The sequence below is a fragment of the Leuresthes tenuis genome, unplaced genomic scaffold, assembly GCF_036924035.1.
Source record: "Leuresthes tenuis unplaced genomic scaffold, fLeuTen1.0.hap1 SCAF_15, whole genome shotgun sequence".
Lineage (NCBI taxonomy): Eukaryota > Metazoa > Chordata > Actinopteri > Atheriniformes > Atherinopsidae > Leuresthes > Leuresthes tenuis.
Window position 1 is genome coordinate 20528479 of NW_027325369.1, and position 23397 is coordinate 20551875.

General features: G+C 40.7%; 3 protein-coding genes across 4 annotated transcripts in view; 2 read left to right on the forward strand and 1 right to left on the reverse strand.

Annotated features, from left to right (window-relative positions):
* The first annotated feature begins 1724 nt into the window (after positions 1-1724).
* Positions 1725-13623, forward strand: ncmap (non-compact myelin associated protein). The gene is made up of 4 exons (XM_072365814.1): positions 1725-2050; positions 10342-10445; positions 10894-10978; positions 12404-13623. The coding sequence occupies exons 2-4, from the start codon at positions 10355-10357 to the stop codon at positions 12681-12683; spliced, it is 456 nt and encodes a 151-aa protein (XP_072221915.1). The 5' UTR covers positions 1725-2050; positions 10342-10354; the 3' UTR covers positions 12684-13623.
* Positions 13624-13940: 317 nt separating this feature from the next.
* The window catches only part of tmem234 (transmembrane protein 234), a 109150-nt gene continuing 99693 nt past the window's right edge, over positions 13941-23397 (forward strand). Inside the window, exons 1-5 of the mRNA XM_072365596.1 lie at positions 13941-14000; positions 14353-14504; positions 14600-14666; positions 15606-15698; positions 15872-16037. Of these exons, the coding sequence (XP_072221697.1) occupies positions 13988-14000; positions 14353-14504; positions 14600-14666; positions 15606-15698; positions 15872-15975 (429 nt within the window). The 5' untranslated portion in view covers positions 13941-13987 and the 3' untranslated portion in view covers positions 15976-16037. The remainder of the gene's footprint in view (positions 14001-14352; positions 14505-14599; positions 14667-15605; positions 15699-15871; positions 16038-23397) is intronic.
* Positions 16609-22958, reverse strand: dcdc2b (doublecortin domain containing 2B). 2 transcript variants are annotated; one of them, XM_072365594.1, is made up of 15 exons: positions 22856-22958; positions 22418-22703; positions 22197-22248; positions 20838-20908; positions 20453-20584; positions 20230-20364; positions 20037-20076; positions 19794-19859; positions 19453-19621; positions 19249-19358; positions 19030-19098; positions 17622-17693; positions 17465-17509; positions 17269-17346; positions 16609-17178 (listed from the first exon to the last, which is right to left on the reverse strand). In XM_072365594.1, the coding sequence occupies exons 2-15, from the start codon at positions 22699-22701 to the stop codon at positions 17107-17109; spliced, it is 1395 nt and encodes a 464-aa protein (XP_072221695.1). In that variant the 5' UTR covers positions 22702-22703; positions 22856-22958; the 3' UTR covers positions 16609-17106. The 2 variants fall into 2 exon arrangements, with proteins under 2 accessions (XP_072221695.1, XP_072221696.1); XM_072365595.1 differs by lacking the exon at positions 16609-17178 and having other exon boundaries at positions 17297-17346; positions 17476-17509.

Genomic DNA, 23397 nt, shown 5'->3' on the forward strand with positions numbered 1-23397 from the left:
ATATTAGATTTCTCTTATCCATTTCCTTTATGATTACAAGAGGACAGAAACAACAACAAAGTCAAAACACGCGGCCTGCCCACGTCTCCGATGTCACAAAAGGATGTTGTGCAAGCACAGGTTTGCTCAATTGGGGAAATGTATCCATCCACACAGCTGAAACCTCTATATGTTTAAAGCAGAAGCACACCTGATCTAAGGTAAGACATCACCTGTGTCACAGCTGACAATCTTGATGACTCAGAAGTAAAACAAAGGGCGCCTTCAGGTAGCGAGGACTGTGCAACAGCTGGGAGATGAGGCGTACTCTGCACCACCCTGAGCTCTCTAAGACACAAAAAGCCCCTCTCATCTTGTTGCAAGGAATGGGGAATTCCTCCTCACAATGACCCTTACTGTTGAACGTGACGATGTGCGTATACTTACTACAGGGAATAGATCAGGTTAACATGGCTCTGGTGACTGTTAATGAGCTCAGGAGCGACAGATTCTTTTAAAGGTACCCTTCACGTTCACACAACATAGTCTCTGTACCTCAGAATTAAATCTGCAATGAGTTGTCATGAGTTGGCAAGATGAAGATAAGGTGAACAGTGAGGTTTTATTTATAAAATGACTCATTTAAGAGGCACACGGTGAATTCCCTACAGTTTTGTTATATTTTTACATGAAGAAACTTTTATTTCAAATCGAAGGAGGCTTGAAGGATTCCCATTGTTATTTCACATTCAGATCATCGTAGCACACAGGTTGTTTACACCATTTCTACTGGACTGAAACTGACACAATGATAGGATCCCATTTTGTAAGATGTATTCTTCTCTGTGAAATCTGACCTCCATCTTTTATATGCTTATGTAATGGTCTGCTAAACATGGAGACACCGGCATTGGGCACATTTGCAGGCCAATAATAGCGCTCTCAGCGCATTGGGTGACACTAGACAATATGTTTATCCTCAAATTAAGTTCACTAACTCGTTTTACCATTGTGGACACCAACTAGCACCGAGAGGTAACATGGGGCTCAATCCTGGTGTCTTGTTGGCACAGATTTGGAGGAGATTCTACCAGACTACACGACTCTGTACCTTTCAGGTAGATCAAGGGACAGTTAAGAGGATGAACAAAATCAATGCCGGTGAAAATGATTCCTGCCCAGAGAACAACTTTCGTCTGAGCTCATTGTTATACAATACAACAGAAAAATAGGAAATGGTGATGCATATCTTTTCTCTTAACACACCCAATACCTTCTGAGCAAGTAGTTCACATAGTTAATATTCAACTACATACAAAAAGGATGAATACAGTTAACACTGAAACACTGATAACACTGAAGCCACATACTTTGTCTCCTTTCAGACAAAACAAGCACACATGTAGCTTTATTATTCTTCATAAATGAGTTGTGACGATTTAACAATTTTATGTACTGAAGCATGTTTGCAGTGTCTGCCTTCACATCTGCACACAAAACTGATCACTGTATTTGAGGTATTTCTATTTACTCGGGCTAAATTCAATACACACCCTTGTGTGAGATGCAGAGGTAGCGAACATGGACAGACCAGACAGCTCTGGAGAGCAGTCTACTTTTTGAATAGCGGTCGCGGCACGCCTAGGGGCCGGGCGGAAGGACCTGAAAAACCAGCTGCTTGAGATTAGTGCTCTCAGGGCAGTAAGTGAGCAAGCCTGGAGTCCCCTCCTCCTCCTCGCTCTCCTCTTCCTCTTCACATAAACACTTTGATTCCCACAGAAAGCAAACACACAGAGGCACTGCTGCTTGTTTTTGGTTTTAGCTCTGTGTGTCTGTCCTTTTGGTTTGTACCTGTGGGGCTGTCACTTTTGCAGCTGGGACTTATTTTTCTTTCTTGGTGTAGCTTGCATGCCCGTCTACTCCCGTGTGTCTTCTTCCCCAGAGCTGCTGTGACTGCCAGTCCTCCGCTGGTGGACTATGCCTCCCCAAGTCAGCTGAGGGAGGGGGCTCTCTACCGCTCTGGCTCCCATCTGGAGTGGGCTTGAGCTGAATCCAAAGAGGAGACGGTTTGGTAGGTCACAAGACTAATCTTCCTAATGCTTTTTCTGGGTGGATTTTGTTTTTCTACTTGTTTTTCTGTGCGTGCTGTTCGATTGCGACTGTGTGAGAACAGGGGTTTTTCTCTGACAACATGCGAGACGCCAGGTAAGCTTCAGGTGCAAGGGAATAGCTTGAATTCCACATTTCGACAGAAATATGATATGTCTCCAGATTTCTGGAACCATTTGAGTGGCATAGACTTACATCTGAAGTATGAAGATTAAACTTAAGTTTCCATCACTATCAGGCTGCATATCTCTTATTGATAAGTAACTGTTTGATGAAGCAGCAGCACTTATCCTGTCATCAGCTGCCACTACGTTGTAGGAAAATGTGACTGCATTAATTCAAAGCTCACAAGTTGAAGACTGCATATTGTCCTCATCTCCTGACCAGGGTTGTTCTATATACAGATCCAAGATGAGAAAGATTTTACTCCTTTCTTCTTCTTATATTTTTCTTCACCTATCACAAGGTTTTTAATCTTATGCTGCTGTCAAAGTTCCTCTTGGACTATGTGGCTATGAGCTGGGTCCACAGGGCTGTATCAATATCATCAAACATAGTTGAAATGAAGAGGCACTTTTCACAAAAGAATCACATTATCTTCTGGCCATATAGACAATAAGCACAATTATCCGTATGTGCTGTATTATCTACTGTTATCACATTTAACCCAAACAATCCCTGTCTGAAAATGTGCTTTGTTTGCCAGGCTTAAACAGCATGCTGCACATACCAGAAAAGAAGAGCATGTTTTGCCTCATTTGCACAGTGACAGAAATCTGTACTGCCAAATGCTGAGTAGACACTGTGGGATGCTCACCTGGTTACACAGGTAGACACTCGGATGTAGGTGACAGCTTAATGCAGTATTACATATGCATATACAAGAGGAACTCAAAAGTAAGTCATGCTCTACACTATAACAACTTATTTAATCTGATATTAGAATTATGATTACTCAAGGGGAGTCCTGCTTCATCCCACATTTCTTATGAGTTGGCTTCTCCCCTGATGATACGCCTGACTTTTAATTTAAAAGCAAAAAAAATGAGGGAAAAAATATGCTTTTACACTCATGAGACATAATTTTATACTTATGAGAAAAGCTTTCCAATTAAAAAATGTAATGGTGTTCCTCTGAAAGAAAGATCTGAACAAATCAGCTGAGATCTCTTTATTTTCCTTAGATTCAGTGTTAAATATTTTTCCAACATCCGACTGATCCTCTTTAAACTGTGTAGGATACGCTGAGTGGATTTATTGCAGAATCCATGTTGTGATTTAACCTCCATTTCAATCCTGTCTTTGGGCAATATCTGTCAACTTCTCCTGTTTCAGCTTAAAATTAAACTGTGGGAGTGAGTTTGGTCTTTGAGCTGATGTGTGATGTGTAGATATGCAGTGTGTGCTTTTCAAAGTCAACTGTAATGCAGTCACAATGTACAGAACTAATTTTTTGGCAATATGTGCCAGTGTTGCTGCTCATGCCTTGGTAACAGACTGAAATGCCATAATTAAATACCGCTTCAGTGTAGGACATCTGGAAAACAAATGCTAGGGGAAGTCTTTATTTGACCTAAAACCGCTGAGCATCTCCACTTTGAAATCAAACTTCATCCTCGCTCTTCAAAGACAAATATAAAGCCCAAATTTCTCTCATTATCCCGTTCAAATATTGACTCTGTCTTTTGATAATGGTTTTATGTGTTTATATATGCCACAGACTTCTGTACTTAATGTGCGGATGAGCAAAGTGGATGTGCTTGCGAGCTTCATCTGTTTCTTCCCTGTAAAAAAAAAAAAGAAAAAAAAGAGGGAAATAAAATGTTCCTGTTCTGCGTTGAGTCCACTGTCTGAACAAACCAATAAATGATTTGTTTACTAAGGGTGGAAGAGAGGATATTGAATCTGCAGCATTTGTGAACAGTAGCAATTTGTTGAACAACAAACACACTACAGGGAGCGGACTGACAGATGAGGAAATTGATTTAACTTGTGAACAAAGTCATCTGATTAGTTTTAGTTACAAATTCCTTTTCCTTGACAATGCAAAGCAAGAAAAACAATGCATGTGAATTAGTAAAGCAACGTTATTTGGGAGGGTTTCTTGCCATTTAAAGCATGTTTTCTGCTCGTAAGTTCTCTGCTTGTGTGTATTACGTGTGCATTATGTCACATAGATCCCCTAAATATCCAAAGAAAAAGCTGTCAGATACTGTTGCGGTGTCTGCTCAAGTGGACGGTTTCATTTGAACTTTTAAACTAAAATGGTGCTTTGTGGAATGTCAGTGGTGTGACCTTACAGAAATATCTTCCTTTGTCTGAAACTATATTGCTTAAGGCCTTGTAGATGTTTGTTACCGTTCTCACAATGTGACTCATCATTATTTGACCGATTTTCCTGGTGTTATATTTACAATCAACTCAAAGATATATGCTCATGACTTACGTTATTTCCAAAGTGTTGCTAAGCTGAACAACTGCTTGCACTGTTTGATTAGTGCACTGCAGATGCAGCAGCTGATGAATGCACGATAAAGATATGCACCACTCACAAGGCTGTGCAGTAAATATGAAGCTGCTGCCAGTATCCAGTTAGTGTAGAGTATTGTGAAGGTTGGAAATGCTATTGCCTCAATGTGAAGTCTTCACAGGGTATTCAGCCTGTCAATTCAAACAGAACAGTGAACAATGTAGTGGAAAAACTGAACAGCATTTCATCACTTTACATTAAGTTCACTTATGATTTTACCCATCTGTCACTGCAGCTTGATGAAGCACCAAACTTAAGATAAAGAGGGAGCGTTTGCTAAACACCATCCCTACATCTGTAATGTTGTAGTAATTAAATGTTATCCTCTAATTTACCTGACGGTTACCTCAAAATGACAACGTTTAAAGCTATGAAAATGATTGATTTTTAGGAGAGGATACTGTTGGTAATGCTAATACTAGCCTATTGGCAAACTAAACTATGTTGGTTTGGCTAGCTTAGCAGTAAAATAAACATAAACGTCAGTTTTCTGTGCTAAAATGACTACTTCAGCAGCAACAGTTGATTTGAATACTAGCAAAATTTAGGGGATGATGAAAATATTGCAGAGTTCCTTGTTCCTAGGAGAGGCATTTTGTAAAGGGAAGTCCAGTGATTCTGGAATGGCAAGTTTGAACTGCATTTGAATTCAGTCAAGGTGTGATAAAAGTAGGTGTTTCCTCAGTTGAAGGCTCTGCTGAGTCGTACATGACCTTTGCCACGTAGAACCAAACCTAACTCATCTGTCTCACACCCACAACTGATGAACCACAAACATGTGGAGTTACGTATACTGACAGGATATGCCAAATTAAATACAGCATGGACATTCTGTTACACATTCTGCTACAGCTGATATGTGCTACTGCTGCAGATTTTTACTGGTGACTGGTGATTTACTGATACCGGAGCTCTCAGTAGCTCTGTTTTAAAAGAATATGTGAAAATGATGGGGGAAAAAAGTTCCCTTGTGGGGACACCTTAATATCCAATATGGACTACCTGTGGAAGGCCATACTGAAGGTGATACTATGGCCCTCACGATCCTCTGAACTAAACTCCGTTATAAATCTGTGGATCGTCCTCCAAGAGCAGTGTGTAAAAGATGGCCAAACCATCTAACACATGTATTCCTTCTTTAAGAAAGAAGAATAGATGGAACCCCCCCTAAGAAAATCTGAAAGACTCACAGCTGCTACATGCAGCCTTTACAGGCTGTGATACAAAGACTTTTACTTGAAGACTATTCAGGATGGCCTCACTTTTTCTTCATGTCCTTTATTGTTATTTTGAAACTATAAAACTATGATTTTGTATTTGTATTTTGCTGTCAGAAATATACAAAAATGGTTGGTTTGCTATCTTAAGAAAAAACTTGGCTTCCTCCTATTATCATTCACATCATTAAAAAGCTGTTTTTGCTAAATGAGTTCTGCTCTGTGGCAGGAGAAATGTCGACAATACTGTCCTCCAGAATCATTTTTTTTACCTCTGTTCGTCAGATATTCATCAGCACAAGAATGTCAAGTTCATCTTTTCTGTATATAACTTAACTCTGTGTCCTTTTTCTTTATTTCTTACTGTAAACGACTGACTATAAAGTCAGATCAAAAGTTAAGAAATGTTCTGTTTGGGCAATTTTGTAGATTTAAAAACATTGTCAAATATAACTATTACAACATCAGTTTGACATTTTATACCTCACTACGTAACCAAAGCAAATGCGTTGCCAGTCGATCGGTTAGCCACTTATCAGTGGCTGTCACCTGGGTAAACAGAAAATGTGATATATGTCATTATTAATCTCTGTTCCCATTAGTATGTCAGCACCTGGAGAGTCAATCGCACAATATTTGCTGTAGAGCAGGAAACTGGATAAGATGTTCAATACACGAGAGAATCGAATACCAGCTCCACAACTCCGTCATTAGTCTGCAATAAAGAGTAGATGTGATTATTTGCATCTCAGTAATAAAAATTTTAAATCCCAGTTTGGTGAATAGTGCCTTCAAATTGGGATCTTATATCAGTAAATGCAGTTTCGTACATTGCTACTTCGTATTCTTGTTATGTGATGAGTGTCTCATGAGTTGTATATGTACATTTTTCCATTTCTGCCAGGATTAGCAGAGCTTGTAAACTGTCATGCTCCATAGAGGTCTAAAACTATACAAGTCACTATATTATTTCATATCTCATCGACTGACACTCGTCTTGAAAAAAGCGAGAGTATAATTTTTATTGCATCTCTAAACGGTAGTGGTTAGAAAGCAAAAATAAAAAACACTTCTTTTTCAGATGAGAAAGAAAATATGGCACAATATTTGATAAAAAAATAATTTTGGGAAACGTTCTCGATCTGTGTTTTACAAAGTTCATCGTGTTCAGCAGTAAATTAAGAAGTGGTGTGAAACTGAGGGGTTTTGCATATTTTCTTGTGAATTTGACTGCAATCAACATACCAGTCAATCATATTTAGAGAAGAAAGCCAGCGAGGGCTTAGTTTCGTGTGTGTATGTGTTTGGGACAGCACTTCCGTGCGTAAGGGATTTCAGCCTTTTATAGCTAATGCAAATTTTGTCCGCTTTTATCACCCCATTTGGATTGTGCTCTGTTCCCATCCCTGTTGGGCTGCCACGTCACACCAATAGATATTCTAACCACTGTTAATTGTAGCACTTTCTTCATATGATAATTATAATGTTAAGGCCCAAATGTAGACACCTACAACTATGACAAAGCCTGTAATTTCTCTAAGAGAACAACAACGTGATTTTAGGATTAGTCACTGAGTGCATTTTATGAGAATTGATAGCCAAGACGCAGCAAAAGGGAATTAAAGTCACTATTCTTATTCATAAGGCAACAAATCAGTTGAAGTAATTATGTGTTATCATGGAACATAGTATCTAAGGAACAAATCTCTCTGTCACGCTCGACTGATTCCATGACCTCATTACTAAGTCTATGTTTTACATTGTACAATGAGAAACGAGTGGGAGGAAGTCCCATGAGGATGTTTGTCAAGTTCCTGTGTGTCTAAAGTAGAAAGCGAAGTAAAACCGCCATTTTAAATAGTGAAAGCTCAGAGGACATTTTTCCTGTAAACCAACATATATACTAAATATATATACTATTTTTTTTAAAAGTGGAACTTGACCAAAAAGTGTCCAAAGGTATAATAGTTTTATGTGAAATTTGCACGAGTTGATATCCATGTCAAACCATGGTGTCATTGTCTTGACTCAGGGGAGGTATCATTTGCAGGGACAGCCCTGACCTACAGCTGTGTGCAGACTGTTTCCTGAACAGTATCAGGGATCCTCTTAAAAGACAGTGAATCTCTGCCACATGGCACATAACAGCATAAATACAAGACGATAAATGAGATGAAGATTTTAGTATTTTGACATCAGTTAAGACTGTACATAGCTTTCATTGTTGTCTGACTGAAACAAAATAATGTTGGGGGCGCAAGCATTGCCAGCGGTCATGACCAGCTCAAAAATTATTAGTGTTGGTCTGTCTCACTGGGGTTCTGTCTTCTCCACCCTGTCTAGGGTGGTCAGTCCCAAGATAATTCATTTCTACTGATTATATACTGTTCATTCTATTCAACGTATACTTTGTGTCAGTCTTGAAGAGGGTCTGTCAAATGTCAGAAGCCTTAGGGGGAAAGTCGTGCTTCACCAACACTGCTTGGAGTGGAGGCAGGATGCTGCTGAGAATTCATTGAGGATTTTCTCAACCCAACTAATACTCAGAGACATGATGTCACAGGACTTTCTTAGCAATAGTGCTGAGGTCTGAGTTCACTGAGGTAGTTAAACTCCGGAGCAGTACGGCTCCCAGGAATGAATGAGATCTCACCGGAGTTCCTCAAGGTCTAGGATGTTGTGGGACCTCCTTGGTTGACAACCTTATGTTGAGGTCCGAGGTTGGTTGGCTTAGGATCTTTGTGATATGATGCATGATACGGTCCTCCTGGCTTCATTGAGTGGAGACCTCCAGCAGGCACCAGAGTGGTTTGCGTTGAGTATGAGGGACCCAGTTGTGGTGGTTCAGGCACCTGGTACCTAGTATAGCTTCTGGACACCTCCTAGGGGAGGTGTTTGGGACATGTCCTACCGGGGGACAACTCGTGGAAGACCCAAGACTTATTGGACAGATTATATCTGTCAGCTGTCTTGGGAATGCTTTGGAGTTCCTCTGGAAGACCTTGAGGCGGTAGTTGGAGAAAGAATGATGTGAGGATCTCTGCTTAGAAAATTGCTCCTCTGACCCCGTCCTGGATAAGTGGTATTAAGTCTAATCTTAAAAGAAGAGAAAGTGTCTACCACCTGTACCCAAACTGGGAGCGGGAGCCACGGAAAAGGGGCCAGGCAGGTGGAGGCTATGCCTCCGATTCTACTCCTGAAAACTCCGGGAACAAAATGCAGGTATGCAGTCTGAGAATAAAGGGATCTGGATATCGTGTGATTTGGTTATCGCAGCTTCATAACTTCAATTTTGAGATCAACAGGGAGCCAGTAAGGGATTTCAACATGAGAGCAATATGACTCCCCTGGCTATTTCTCCTGAATAGTTCTACTTAGTTTGAGTTGATTTATTCTGCTCTCAGACTTAGGAAAAAGTTGGGAAACTTGGTTTGATTGTTTTTGGACAATACAGGAGGCCTCTGGCACATAAACAGGATATTTATATTCACCTGATTCACTTGGGGCTGTTTGCTGGATAGTAGGACTCTTGGTTACTTTGAGTGATTACATTTCAATTTTACAAAAATTGAAAAATTTAATAAAATGAATAAACAGAACACATCACATAGTCCCTGCAGTTTGTTTGTCCGTTTATTCCACACTTTGTCATTCAAAAATCATTCAAGTAGTGCAACAATCCAATGGGTTCTCTAAAAACCTTCTCCATAATCCACTATCTTGAACATATTCAGTCCCATCCTCAGACGTCATGGCCAAGGTTTTAGAAATAATGGTTAGAAAATTAAATTGATTGAAAAAATACAGTCTCACTTTTGTGAGACTGTCTTTACAGTCTTTTGTGAGACTGTAAATTTTCAATCAGGCCCCTGGAAATAGGCCACACTCTCCAAAGTGTTCACTGATCATCTTTTAGCAGCTGACCAGCCTCTCATCTCTTGTAATGCTTTTATATCTCACCATGATGATCATTCAGTTTTAAAACTGTAGCACTGTGTTATGATTTAACTTGTGTCTCTGATACAGCTGCTATTGGTCACTGTAGATCCTCCGTATTTGGCCAGTCTGGGATGGATCCCATTGGCGATTGTCTGCTGACTGTGTTTCTGTGTTTTAGTAGATATATTCCAGATTGTTAACACCCCCCACCCCCCCTCAATTTGTTCTCCGTGTAAACTGATCTGCATCTCACAAATTCTGGGTACTCTAATGCTAAATCTTGTCCCTACAAATAGATTCTGCATTCTCATTAGCAATATGTTATCAAGATAAGTCCTTAAACACATTGGTATTAGTTTACATTTTTATTTTGCTGCACCGCTTAACTAATGTTTATTATGTGTTGCACAGATATTTTTATCTTCAAATCATCTTTCATATATTTTCCTCATTCTCTTCTTGTCTTTGTCTGTGTGAGGACTATCTTCATTTCTGTAATCTCAATAATTTGCAGGTTTTAAATGATGATTTAGCTGACAAAGGTGATTAATTTTTGTCTCTTGCCAGGGTGTTGCTAAAGATGACTTCAACTGTCTCACCTTTTCCCAACACTACAGTCCCCTCAAACACAACCGCTGTCACCAAGTCCAACGAACAAATACTCATCCAGAGTAAGGAAATATGTGTGTGTTTGTGTGCGGGTGCATGTTTTTTTTTTGCTTTTTTCCCCGGCAGCTCTTCAGTTCGACGTAATAAAATGCCCTGTGTTGTTTGTCGTTGACACCATCAGACTTTAGAGTATCCAGATGAAGAAAAATGACATGATAAGCCCCATGAATAATGACTTGTTGTGTCAGGCTGGTTAATCTAGGAAGTTTGTATGGGAGTGACATTCGTGCATCTACTAGAACATTTTTGTCATTTTGTGCGTGCCTGTAAGTTATGCTGTTGCTAAGTGACAACGCTTCTTGAGGATATGCTAAATAAATTGCAAAACAAGACGCATGGGTGTGTAAGAAAATGTGTGAGAAATATAGATTTTTAGAAGAAACACACGGGCAACTCAAAAACTACCTTTCATTGTGTTCACGGCTCATTCTTGCTCTGTCTGTGTCTCAGGCTCTGGGGCTATGATTGCTGTCATTGTCATAGGCATCATCATCATTCTCGCCATTCTACTCATCATCCTGAAGACATACAACAGGTGAGGTAACATTCCTGCAGACTGAGTGTCATACGACAGTTGTGCTATTTGTGTTCTCTTCAATAAGGAATATAAGCCTGTTCAGGTTTTTCAGTCTTTCACCTGGCTCTGTCTGAAATAATAATGTCTTATAAAAGCAATCAACCACTTCAGAGATCCTATTCTTTGTAGGTTGGGAATTTTTGCTGTCAAGGTGACACAATATCTGCTCATAAGCCACTGTACAGGTCACCACATATATTCAAGACAACAAAAGGAAATTCTCATCTCGGACTGTTTGGAGTTGAAATGGGAAAACTCCCTAAAGAATAATACTAAAAAATGTCTTCTGCTGTTTGTTGTTCTGACTTTTTAAAATAATTGTTCAATGAACCAGTTTATCACATTCATTATGGCCCCTCGAGCATTCCCCAATTCATCTTGTGTATGACTTTGTGCGAAAATGGTGAAATCAGTATGAAGTGAAACTGAGTTTCTTATCCAAACTATTGGCTGACATAATTCATTATATTATATACAACCCCAACAACTCATTGTAAATGTGACAGGACTGAACCATTTTGTACGGTGAAATATGGAAAATATTGTCATCATAACATGCTTACAACATCAAAGTAAAAGTGCTTCAGTTATTAGGCATAACTCTGTGATCGGCTATTAGTTATACACAGTATTGGTTGATTGATTACTGATCCGGTCCTGAATGCCCCATAAGCACAAGTTTGATATGACTGGTCAAATTTCTGAATATCAAATCAATGATTGACTACAATCAGACGACTTTAAAAAGATTACAACAAAGAGAAACTGTCACAAAAATGAAGAATAAACAACTACAGTACAGAGACACAAAGCCATCACAATAAGCCTCAACATGACTACAAAGAGAAGCTAAAAAAGAAAACACACAAAGAAACCTGAAACATCCATATGGAAACATTTCTGTCAAGGTCTAAATTGCTCAATGTCTGAGCGTGACGAATCAAACGGCAGAGATGCTGAAATAACACAACAGCAGGGTGTCTTTCTCCTGTGTAGGAGACATGAGGGGCCTCTCACAAGTCTTTGCACAGGAGGTCGTTGCCTAGCAATTCGTCCATAATCACAAGCATCACAAAATACAAACATTCAACTTAAGTATCTTGAACTTGTACTTAGATACAGTCTTAAGTGAAGTGAGGTAAGGTTAGCAATGTTACTCCACTGTCATGTATTGGGATTGAATTATATTAATTCTACGTGTCTTTTTAATGAATAGATCTTTAGTGTTCAATAATTAATAGTTACACTCTTTTTTTCACTGGATAGGATATACATTTTTTTACAAAAGGGCATTAACTGCTATATTTTCATACAACTTAATCTTTAACATATTTCAAAATGACAGTATCATGTTCTTTAACATCGTGTTCTCCTTTTGACCAGGCGGACACATGCATCCAGAGTCCTGGGAGCCAGGAGTGGCTCTAAACCTCGTCCGAAGCTGTCACAATCCACAATTCAGAGCAACATGCCTCTAAACACCATGCAAGTCAGCTCTGTGTCCGGCAGCATCGTCAACTCAAAACCACCTTCAGAGAACGGCTTTCAGCTGCCCAGGGTGGAGATGAGCAGTGTGGAGGGAAATCACATAGAGCAGTTCAGCACCACCAGTGAATCCACCGTGGTCACCATGCACAGCGCTCCCTCCTTCGGAAATACATAGCACACATGCATGCATAGACTGCAGTTTAGTCTCAAAACAGGCATTGACTGATGTGTCGTCTTCATCCCCGACCGCACACTGTGCTGACTGAAAGCCGTGGAAATCATTGGTGTCAGTGTTGTCTCTGTTCTTTTGATGTACAAAAATATACATTATGAACAAAATGGCACCAGAAACAGACGCAATGGATATTATGAAGGATATTGCATGAAGGCAACTTTGTTTTGAGGAACTGAAGTCAGTGTTCAGAGTAAACATGTTGTTGTGCTCATTTGATACAGTGAGAATGAACACTATAATGGCTGAAAAATGTTAGTCCAAAGCAGTGGTTCTTGAACTTTTTCTCCTTTTTGATACGTGATTTTCTCTGTTGTCATCTATGCCCTTCTTCAGTGGCAGCATGCCCTCCTGCTTGTTTGAGAACCATTGGTCCACAGTGTGTACATTTCTGTATTAAAGACAATTAAAAGTTTACGAGCCAGAGTAGAATTAGCATCAAAGTTAAAGAAGACAAAAAGAATAGACATATTATGACTAACTCTGTAAGGTATACCAGTATGGCTGAGGAAAGATGTTGATTTTTTTTCTGATTTATCTTGACCAGTAGTATTCTTTTATCATATCTGGTTTACCTTGTGTCTTTTTTTTTCCATCTTACAGATTATTTTGTTAAAAATAAATCTATGAGTTATCAGTGCAGGGTTTTTTTTTTCAACCACAAAGAGTAAAGACAGCCTATAGATATTTTGATAAACAACTGTCAGCATAAACTGCTATTGTAAATCCTTTTTGATTTGACACGAAAGTATTTTGCACTTTATTTTCACTATTCCCTGTATTTGTATTGTTTGTGGCTCTTTGAATGAATGTTATGGAAATAAAATGTATTATTTTTAAATGTGGATCACCTGTGAATTGACATAAACTAATTAACACAAAATACCAAGTGATAGTCTGTGATTTTGGACAAACAGAAAGACAAACAAGGAGTAAAGAGGACACCGTGTAGCCACCGAGTTACTGCGCCCTCTGCTGGTGTCTGTTGACATTGCAACTTTGAGGAGCTTTAAAGCTACATTCAAGATAACGATTCTTGGCAAATCATCTAATTTAAGGAAAAAGATCAGTGTCGTACATTTTTTGCTGAATTAATGCAGATTTTTTTTGTAGAAATGTTTCGATACACAAGATATGTGTATCTAAACTAAGCTAAAGGAACAGTGATCCTTCAAAAATAAAGTTAACATTCAATGACGACTCTTGAATGCGACTCAAGGACAGTTTAGCATGGTGTCTACGTGAACATGGTGACCATAGGTGAGTGGTAAAAAGCTAATTTATCCTCGCATCTACTGCTAATGTTTGGCAGTTGGCAGTGTAAAGATGACTTTTAGTATTTTAGTTTTTTTTTTTTAATATATTAACTGCTTTCTTTTTTATGTCATTTACACAAAGCTAACCCGACGCTAAATTAACATAGCACATGCTAAGGAAGCAAAAATGCTAACTGGCGTTATAAGGGATTTGCAGGTTAGGTGCTAACCAGACTGCTATGCTTTTTCCATCTGTTGCCGTCTGGCCGTAGTTTAGACACTTTCATACGGTTATGATATGAGTACCAAATGTAAATAGAATATGTAGAGATGTAACTGTGATACATGTATTGTAGTGGAGCTGTTGAGTCTCCTCCTGGTGTCAGTTTTGTGGGGATGCACCAACCCTTTCCTGAAGAAAGGCTCAGAGGGGATAGAAGATGTGACAAAAACAAACAGAGTCTCACAGCTACTGGCCGAGATCAAGTTTCTTTTTCTCAACCTTAAGGTATGTTTTGAAGGGTAATAATTATTCCCCTTTTCAACTGACATTTGTTCCTATTGTTGGTTTAACATATCCTTCTACTTTATGTTGCTGTCTAGTACTTGGTACCATTTCTTCTAAACCAGAGTGGCTCTTTGGTCTACTACTATACACTGTCAACCACAGGTGAGACAAATTTAAAAATGACAATCAGACTCTCTGCTATACTGGAAAATACATAGATTTATATGGGGTAATACTGGAATCGTATACAAATTTGACCTATGTGGCACAAAAGAGATTCAAAACAACCCACATGAGCCACAGATTATACCCAAAGTGACACAAAAGTATCTCAAAAAACAGAAAAAGACAACAAAGATATGCATAAATGACTAATTTATGCATAACCCAGCAGTGCCATTAGCTATTTCAGTAAATTGTCCCAGCACAGAAGACCTGATTGTAGCCAACATAAATGTAACGCAGCCATCGATATTATTTTTAGCTTTATGTATTAAACATCAGAAGATTATAAAATGCCAAAGTTCCACTGAACCCACGTTGACCTTTTGAAGTTCCTTTGTATCGATTTGTGTAGCTCTCATCCCCACACATGAAGAAAGTTAATGAGAATTCACGCAGTTTGGCCGGCGACAGAGACAGGCTTGTGTGCGCGCCTTAAAAAAAAAAACGACCGCATAGAGTGAGAGTTTCTTTGGAAAGTTGGAAAGGGAACAGAGCTAACAAGAAAGAGGAAGAGGTGTGAAAAACAATAAGGAACAAAGAGGCATGGATGAGAAGCGCAGACAATAGCTACACTGAGCAGGCTGAATTACTCCCTCAAAAAGCAGTTGTTCTTCTGTGATTTCCACAGCAGGGAAAACAAATGATCAACAGCAGCACCTCTACATTTCAGACTGATCCATGGATTGTGTCACTCCAAACCGTTTTCATGGGCAAACAATACACGTACAGATCTAGGTCCCCATTCAGCCAATAGTTCTGGTACCTGTTTGAACACTGATGTGGGCATGGACCAGTTATCTGGAAGTACCTGTCACAGGACTGACCTTATTGGCCAAAAATGAAATGATATTAAAAACCAACTTTCTTCTCATCCAGAGTTGTCTTTTGCTGTTCCTGTGGCCAACTCTTTCACCTTCCTTTGCACTCTGCTGACTGGCAAACTACTAGGAGAAGAGTTTGGAGGCAAACGTGAGTCACCTGTGTTTCTTGTAACGATGCATCAGCACATTTTTCCCCTTCGGCACGAGCAAATTTTCCTTATTGGCTGCAAGACGTCGTGCCTTCCCCCTCTCTTTGAAAAACATGGCACTGATGATGTTTTTTTTAACTAACATGTCCTCCTCCGCCTCTCCTCTTTGCAGAGGCTGTTTTGGGGATGTTTCTCACCATGGCTGGTATCACTCTTTGCGTTATAAGCTCCATCGATGACACTCTGAGACAGAATATAACGCAGCCGGTGCTCTAACCGCGATAAGGATGAAAGCGAATTCTTCTGCATCGTCAGGGGCGATTCTTCAGAAGACCAAAGTTAGGGCTGGAGCAGGACTGTGGGGGGCAATTTAGATTCAGACAGCAGCTCTTTAGAGCAACAGTTCTTGTGAGGGAAATGTGCCCAAATGAGCTCAGCTCAGAGTTTCAAAAGACTTGGGAAGAAGACTCTTGGAAGAAGTTGTTAAGGGGATGTGGGTTCATGTGGGGTTCAATCCAATGCTCAGCTGAATTTATGGCGCTCAGTGGTTGTTAACTTTTACTTGTGAATACTCTGCTGTTCTCCATGTGACAGACATTTGCATAGATGCTATAAAGACAACATGCAGTCAAGGCAGGGGTTCGAAATGGACCAATTAGGTGTCACCTTCTGGTTTAACAAGGACATTTTATAGCAGCTCCCTTCTGTCTGCTGTAGCCGGGCACAGGAGCAGACGGATTGTTCCGCTGCTTCGTCCCTCTTCTCTGCCGTCGTCAGTACGTAATGCATTGCCGAGGTAGATATTCATTTTAGGGGAAAGGGCTTAAATAGAGTGGGACCCCGTTGTAAGCTCTGTAAACACGTCTGAAAGAAAACTACAGAACAAGACAGGCCTCATACATAGTGTATATATATATAGTTTTATTATCAGTTTTCACTTGATACTATACACTGTACAGGTTACTTTGTCATTGCTTTGATATATTCCCGAGTTGTTCATATTTAAGTAATAAATCATTTGAAGCACGACTTTTCAACTGTTCTTCATCACAAATTTACCCAAATCGACGCTACGCTGGCTTATTTTATTTTTTTCAAAATATGGCCTTTTATGGAATAAATTGCAGCATTGAATATTTACAGAGTGCCAGCATCAGAATGACCCCCCCCCCCCTTGTTAAACACAATGAACACAATGAACACATTATCGTGGGCAGCAGGAGGTTAACAATAACGCACTACTTTCAAGAAGACGTAACAGAGTTGGTTTATTCTCCTTAAAAAGAACCCGGCGATAAATTAATTTGATTTGAATCAACACCACGGTTAAAGTACGAGCAGATCAAGCAGACATTCTTTTAGCTGCATTGTGGCAGAGTAAAGACTCAGATTTCAGCTGGGAACCTGCTACGATACTGCGACCTCCTCCTGAAGATGGTTCTCTCCTGGTCGAACAGGCGAGGCGTCCTGCGAGCGCTCCTGCTGCAGCAAAATATTAGATTAGGAATGCAAACCAAAGGCCATCGAGAAGGTGATGAAATTTGCAGTGTGAAAGTCGGGGAAACTTGCCTGTTCTTCCCTGGTTTTTGCCTCTGAGGAGGACGATGAAGGCCTCGACTTTGAAGACGTCCGCTTCAGCTCAGCCTCCTTTTGAAATAAGAAACACGCACATTTCTCACAGAGAACGCTGTTGTTTCTGTCCATACCCTGGTTAGAAAGCGGCTGAATTTATTAATCAGGTGTTTGGCTGTGTGGGTGTATGTACCAGTATTTCACCTGTGGATTCCTGCTCGTGTTCACATGGTAGTGCCTATCGTAGGGAGAAAAAAACATTTACACACACAAAGTGAAATGAACCTTTTCATGAGGCCAAATCTAATTGGAATTGTCTGAATGCAAACACCCACTCACACACACTTTACCTGCTTTCCAGTGTACTCGTGTGGGTGTGCTTTATTGTTGTGCTGCTCGCTCTTTTTCATTTCTGTGTGTTTCTTGAGGGAAAAAAAAGAATGGGTTTATGTGGGGTTTTTTTTTTGTTGTTGTTTTCCCATAATGCACTGCACCTCTGGCAGTGAATAAATCAGTGAATTGAGGAAGTATTGACGGTGAAATTCACTTCATGGTTCGCTGGGTTTTACTTTGGTACAGTTTACAGTTTATCCGCTACATATTAATTGCTTAAAAATGCGTGGACTGTACGAAGGTCGGCATAAAAAGTGTAAAACTAATAATAAACTAATAAATAACTAAACTTCTCGGATTGTTTTCAGAATTGCAACAACGTGCAAAAGTCTCGAGCCACCTCTCATATATTCATATTTTGTTTCCAAGTAACCGGACACACCTGAAATCATTTAAAGGGGCTTTGAGCAATAGTTCTCAGGCTTTCTGAGGGTCTGTCAGAGTTTTACTGGCTGCTTTTAAAGTAATTTATTTTAGTCCAGTCCTTGTGCCGGATCATTTTCAGAGGAATGCTTTTTGTTTGTGTGTTTAAACACTGACGGATGAGTCATTCTAGCATTAAAAAGGCACTAGCAGGATGTTGCGAAAACACAATTTCTTCCCATTTCTTTCATTGCAGCTACAAAAAAAAAAAGCGTAAATAACTTTCTTTGACTGACAAAATAGAAATTTTGCACCAAGAGGGGCATTCCTAAAAATCTATTGGCTGAAAACTTGGTGTATCTCGGCATGTAGTGCAGTGTGTCCTGAAAAAAAGAGGAAACTGGATAATTGGAGGACATAAGAAGTCTTTAAGAAACAGGAAAAAAACAATTCCAAAGACAGGATCTGAGAGATGCATCTGCCCCCTCAGCTTATCTGTCTACTGTTCACCGAAGCCTCGTCAGAAATGGTCTCCATGGAAGGCTGGCTGTCAAGAAGCCATTCATAAGGAAGGGAAGCAGGGAGAAAAGGTTGAGGTGTGACAAATGACACAAAAAGTGGAGTGAAAATGAGTGGAAACAGGTCTTAAGGAGTGGACCTCAGCATTATTGATGCAGTGTGGGGGAGGGAACAAAAGGCAGCCGACATCCATGGCAGAGATTTGGGATGTCCTTCAAGAAGCCTGGAGAACTATTCCTGAAGACTACTTGAAATCTTGTTCGTGGGGCTTCAGGCTGTGTTGAAGAATGAAGATGCTCAAACCAAACGTTGACTTTCAAGCTTGTTAGAATTGTACAAACGATAAAGGAAGAAATGAGGGGTGGTTGAAGACTTTTCCATTGTGCTGTATACTTTTTATGTTACTGAGCTTCCCCTACACTGCATTGCAGAGTGAGTGGCTCTGTAAGGCAGTGTTGTCTCCCCTTTCTTCATTTGTATTACCTTCTGAGTGCCGTGCAAAGGATCCTCTGTGATGTTTAGGTCTTCATCCTCCACTATTTCGGCAGCTCTCTTTAGTTAGAGAATTTAAAAAAATCAGATTTAGATTTATCCAAGCTTGAAGCGTATCTTCATTAGCTAAAGTGATATTTTAGCATTTAATTATTACATTGTGCGAAGCGTTTTAAAGACAGAAGTGTCCCAGAGGTGATCTGAACTAACCTGATCAACAGGGAGCTCTGTAGCTGTATTTTCGTCCTCCTGCACCTCCTCGGCCCCTTGGGCCTCCGCCCTCTTTTTCCGTCCTGCCCTTTTGAATGCGCTTTGCTGAACTGTCACGGAAATAAATCAAGAACATGCTTGTGTTAAAAGACGCATTTGTATTTGTTTTACAATCTAAAGGTTTGCTCATATCGGAAACGTAACCAGATCCATTGCTGAGTGTTGGTCTGGTTTGCGCTCGATTCCTGTTGATTTTGACCGGCCTGGCAAAGAACACGGAGGTCTCATCGGCTCCCGCTCGCCTGCTCATCTGCTGCGAGGCTTGAGGAGCTGCAGCTTCGTCTCCAGTCGACTTCACCCTCCGATCATCTGACTGAAATTCATGGCTTACAACTGAATATGAATTTCATTCAGTACACAGTTGACAAAAAACATTTCTGTACACTGGTGTGTAGGATGGGAAAGCGCCACATGGACCAAATAATCAGTCCTAATGTAGCATCAAGTGGCATGAATATAAAACAGTGGCCAGTTGTGCTTTTTACCTCTGGGAAGTCGAGGAGAGCTGAGTCACTGTACTGATCCTGTGGACCACTTCCTGCTTGCCTCTTCTAAGAAAGAAAACACACAAAAGATTGTCCTTTGTCTGCTCTGTTTTGTTTTCCACTTTCAACTTCTGACAGTTGTCACTCAGAGCTGACCTGCCACAAAATGAACTGGAAGCAGCAGAATAACAATGCCAAGACTCTTTTTAAGACATGGAAACAAGTAGAGAGTGGACTGCTTACTTCATGTCTCCTCAGCAGTCTCCTCTTTCCAGGGTAATATCTAGAAAACACAGCGACATCATCTGACATTAAGAAAATGGGAGATTAAAGTGTTCACTGTCATCTCATTCCATGGTAGAAAGCAGAGCAGCTGGCTCAAATGCGCATAAACACACATCTTTACACACAAACAGAGAACCTTGCATGACAATACCTCTCTGTGGCTTTTGAAACCAACAGCTCCACATATGGAAGTTTCTTGAACCTCTCGGTTCCCACGGCAACGTAACAGTGGCCAGTCTCAAGCTCCCCGGCTGAGGACACAGTGGCTCCTTCCAAAGTGCACAACCTGAAAAGAGATATTCACAAGAGCTCCATCTCTGCGTTTATACTCAGCAGAGAGTGCGTGCGAGTTTCTGCCCGACAGTCTCTCTGACCTGCGCGCCGCTCCGGTTCGTAAGCTGACCTTCTCTGTGATCAGACTCAGGATCTGCTCCAGGTCCTGTCGCATGCTCCGAGGAATGATGAACCGGAACGGTGGACACAGGAGATCTCCGTTACGGAAAACACTGAACGGAAATATGATAAAAGACCATCTTAAACAATCAGTACGACTCATGCCCATATGATTAGATGCTTAGCTTTATTATTCCAGGATGAGAGATAGAAGAATTTGTATTCTTAAGCTCAAATGTTTCTATATTTTCTAAATGTTTTTCAATACAGAATTCTCTCTTTTTTGGCTTGAAACCAATGTGAAACCATTTCTTCCAGATATTCATCTCAGATACTATCCAAATATTATGGGTGTGTCCGACTCACTGTATGATGCAAGGCACGGGTATAAACTTCCTCCATTTGGCTGAAACATTCGGCCTCTGGATGACTTTTGCCTGCAGAACACAAGCAGCAACAGATGAAGATTCCCTTGTCAGATTCACGCCCCTCCTGCGCCGCACATCAATTCCGCGCACGTCTATCACAGCGAACTCCCTTGGCCTGCTTGCTTCCGCTCAAGTGCTGCAGCCATGGAAACGAATGTGACTAAGGGATGGTAAATTCACATGCCATGTCTGATCGGAGGCATCCTCTCAACGCTCTTTATCATGTCATCCCATGTCAAAGCATGGGATGACACGCGTCCACCTCTGATAACTAAGCTGGATGCAATCAGTCATGTCAGAACAAAGCAGACATTACTTTATTTCTGCGAGGTGGCACACATTTAATTACATCACAGCGAGCGTGAGCAGAGAAGGAATCTGTGAATTCAGGCCTTAGGCCTGCCCGGACATGCACATGGCCAGGATGGAGTTGTGTGGAAGCTTTGTTTCACCGGCAGGATCAAACTCACGCAAACAGACACGCTTCCTGCATTGCTCCACAGCAACCACAACACAGGCATGTAAGACTTTAAAACCCGACGACTCTTCAAAAGGAAAAAAAAAGAAAGAAAGAAATCTGCTCTCCAAATGGCACGCACCCAAGTCACACACATTTACCCCTCCACGGTTTAATGCTTTTCACAAAACACTAAAGGCTTAAGACTGAGAACACACTCTGGTAAAAACCCAAGCAGTCATTCCTGTCAGCTGGTGAGAATACAAAAATACAAAGCAAGTACTTGTCAGGATGAGAGGCTCGGTGTGTACTTATACGTGCACAGCTCCAGTGAACTTCTTTGTGAATAATACTACCATCCCCATCACAATGTCCATCACAAATTGCTAAATTCCAATACTTTATATTGGACTAAGAACCTTTTCCTGATAGGACCAATTATAAGATCAAATATAATCTTTAATTGATTGAAGCTAAGGTGCCTTCAAAAAGCACTCTAAAAGCTCTCAGTGACTGTTTGACAGACAGCACTGTCATTAGCCCTTTATTTCTGGTAAATTACATGACAACCTGTGACATCACGAGGAAGGGTGACCCATGTACAACTGATGCTAACAATGCAATGTGCCTCCGCACAATAAGGCAAATATGAGCTTGACTAAGTAATGGAAAACCCTGACTTGGCCGGTGTTTCAGCAGATCACAGTTCAGCCTGGTGGTGCATTCCTCTCGGTTAGAGTGGGATTAATGAATGATGGACCGTGCTGGGGGGGGGGGGGGGGGGGGGGGGGTGGGGGGTCTTTAAAAGAAGATCGCCACATTAGAAATGACAAAGCCTACCTGGGTTTCTTCACGAGTGACGGGCTGCTTTTTCGCTCCGACATTCAGGTAACTGCACATGAAGATGACGAGAAATGATAAAGCGAAGCTTCACAAAACACTTTTCCTTTTTTTTTTTTTTTTTTTGCAAACAAAAGAGAAAAGAAACTCCCCCAATTATATCAACTGTAAATACAAAAGAATTCACAGTGATCCGTACAGTAAAGTACGTTTGTACTCACTCCAGTTTCTTGAACCTCTCAAAGCCAGCAGCAACATACTGCGCTCCTGTCTTAAGGTCCTGGAGGTCTGTGACCCTGTGGCCCTGCCGGGGTGTGTATAGAGTCCTGACAGCAAGAGGAGCCCCGATGCTCTGGGTCACGTCGTTCAGAAAGGACTCCATAGTGGCTACCTGACGCTGGTTGACCACAAACCTCCGTCCACTGTAGAAGGCGTCCCCATTCCTGTACACCACCACACTCTTCACTGGAGGCAGGTGAGATGTAGCTGCGGCACTTGCAGACATATCTGAGCCAGCGAGTCCACACACATACAAAACATAATAAAAAAAAAACAGCCTTCCTCACTTAACTGCATCACATCCACACACGTCCCTTTAGTCACACCATACATCACTGCAAAGCACATATGCTACAAACACTATTCAGTCTCTCACAAACCTTCAGGGGGGGTGAAGCAGGGAAACTTCAGGAGAACCAAAGGTGTAAAACAGTCCCTTCTGTTGTGGTCTGCCTTGACTCCTACTCGCCACGCTCTGCTGCTTTCTTTCCCCCCCTTGCACGGACACTACTACGCTGACGGTGGTGAGTATTTCCTGGTTGCTATGGCAGCATGGCCAGCAATGACTGGCTTTGTGGGCAAAACCATCAGTAGAAACCACAACAAAAGGGACAGACAGGGGAGGGGAGAATGGGTGGGTCACCGTGTTGTAAGCTGAATCAATAAGATAGCTTCTACATGGGTTTGTCAGCATTTTTCACCCCCCAAAATGTTTTTTTTTTTTATTTTTTTTTTTTTTAAATCATGAATATTAGTTAAACAAGTCATTATTTAAGAAAAAAACCTTTAAAGGCAACTCTTTCCACATATTCAAGCATAATTTTATCAACATAAAATTGTGATTTCAGCAGTTAAACCTATAAACTGCTTATAGGTGAACATTTTTGGGATGAACTCCTCATGCGATTAGCTCATTCACTGT

Coding starts and splice junctions, on each gene's coding strand:
- ncmap (XM_072365814.1), top strand. CDS start 10,355: ATGACTTCAACTGTCTCACCTTTTCCCAACACTACAGTCCCCTCAAAC. Junction 10,446..10,893: donor CGAACAAATACTCATCCAGA/GTAAGGAAATAT, acceptor TCTGTGTCTCAG/GCTCTGGGGCTATGATTGCT. Junction 10,979..12,403: donor ATCCTGAAGACATACAACAG/GTGAGGTAACAT, acceptor CCTTTTGACCAG/GCGGACACATGCATCCAGAG.
- dcdc2b (XM_072365594.1), bottom strand. CDS start 22,701: ATGTCTGCAAGTGCCGCAGCTACATCTCACCTGCCTCCAGTGAAGAGT. Junction 20,585..20,837: donor CCCGTGCCTTGCATCATACA/GTGAGTCGGACA, acceptor ATTTCCGTTCAG/TGTTTTCCGTAACGGAGATC. Junction 19,099..19,248: donor CAGAGCTCCCTGTTGATCAG/GTTAGTTCAGAT, acceptor CTCTAACTAAAG/AGAGCTGCCGAAATAGTGGA.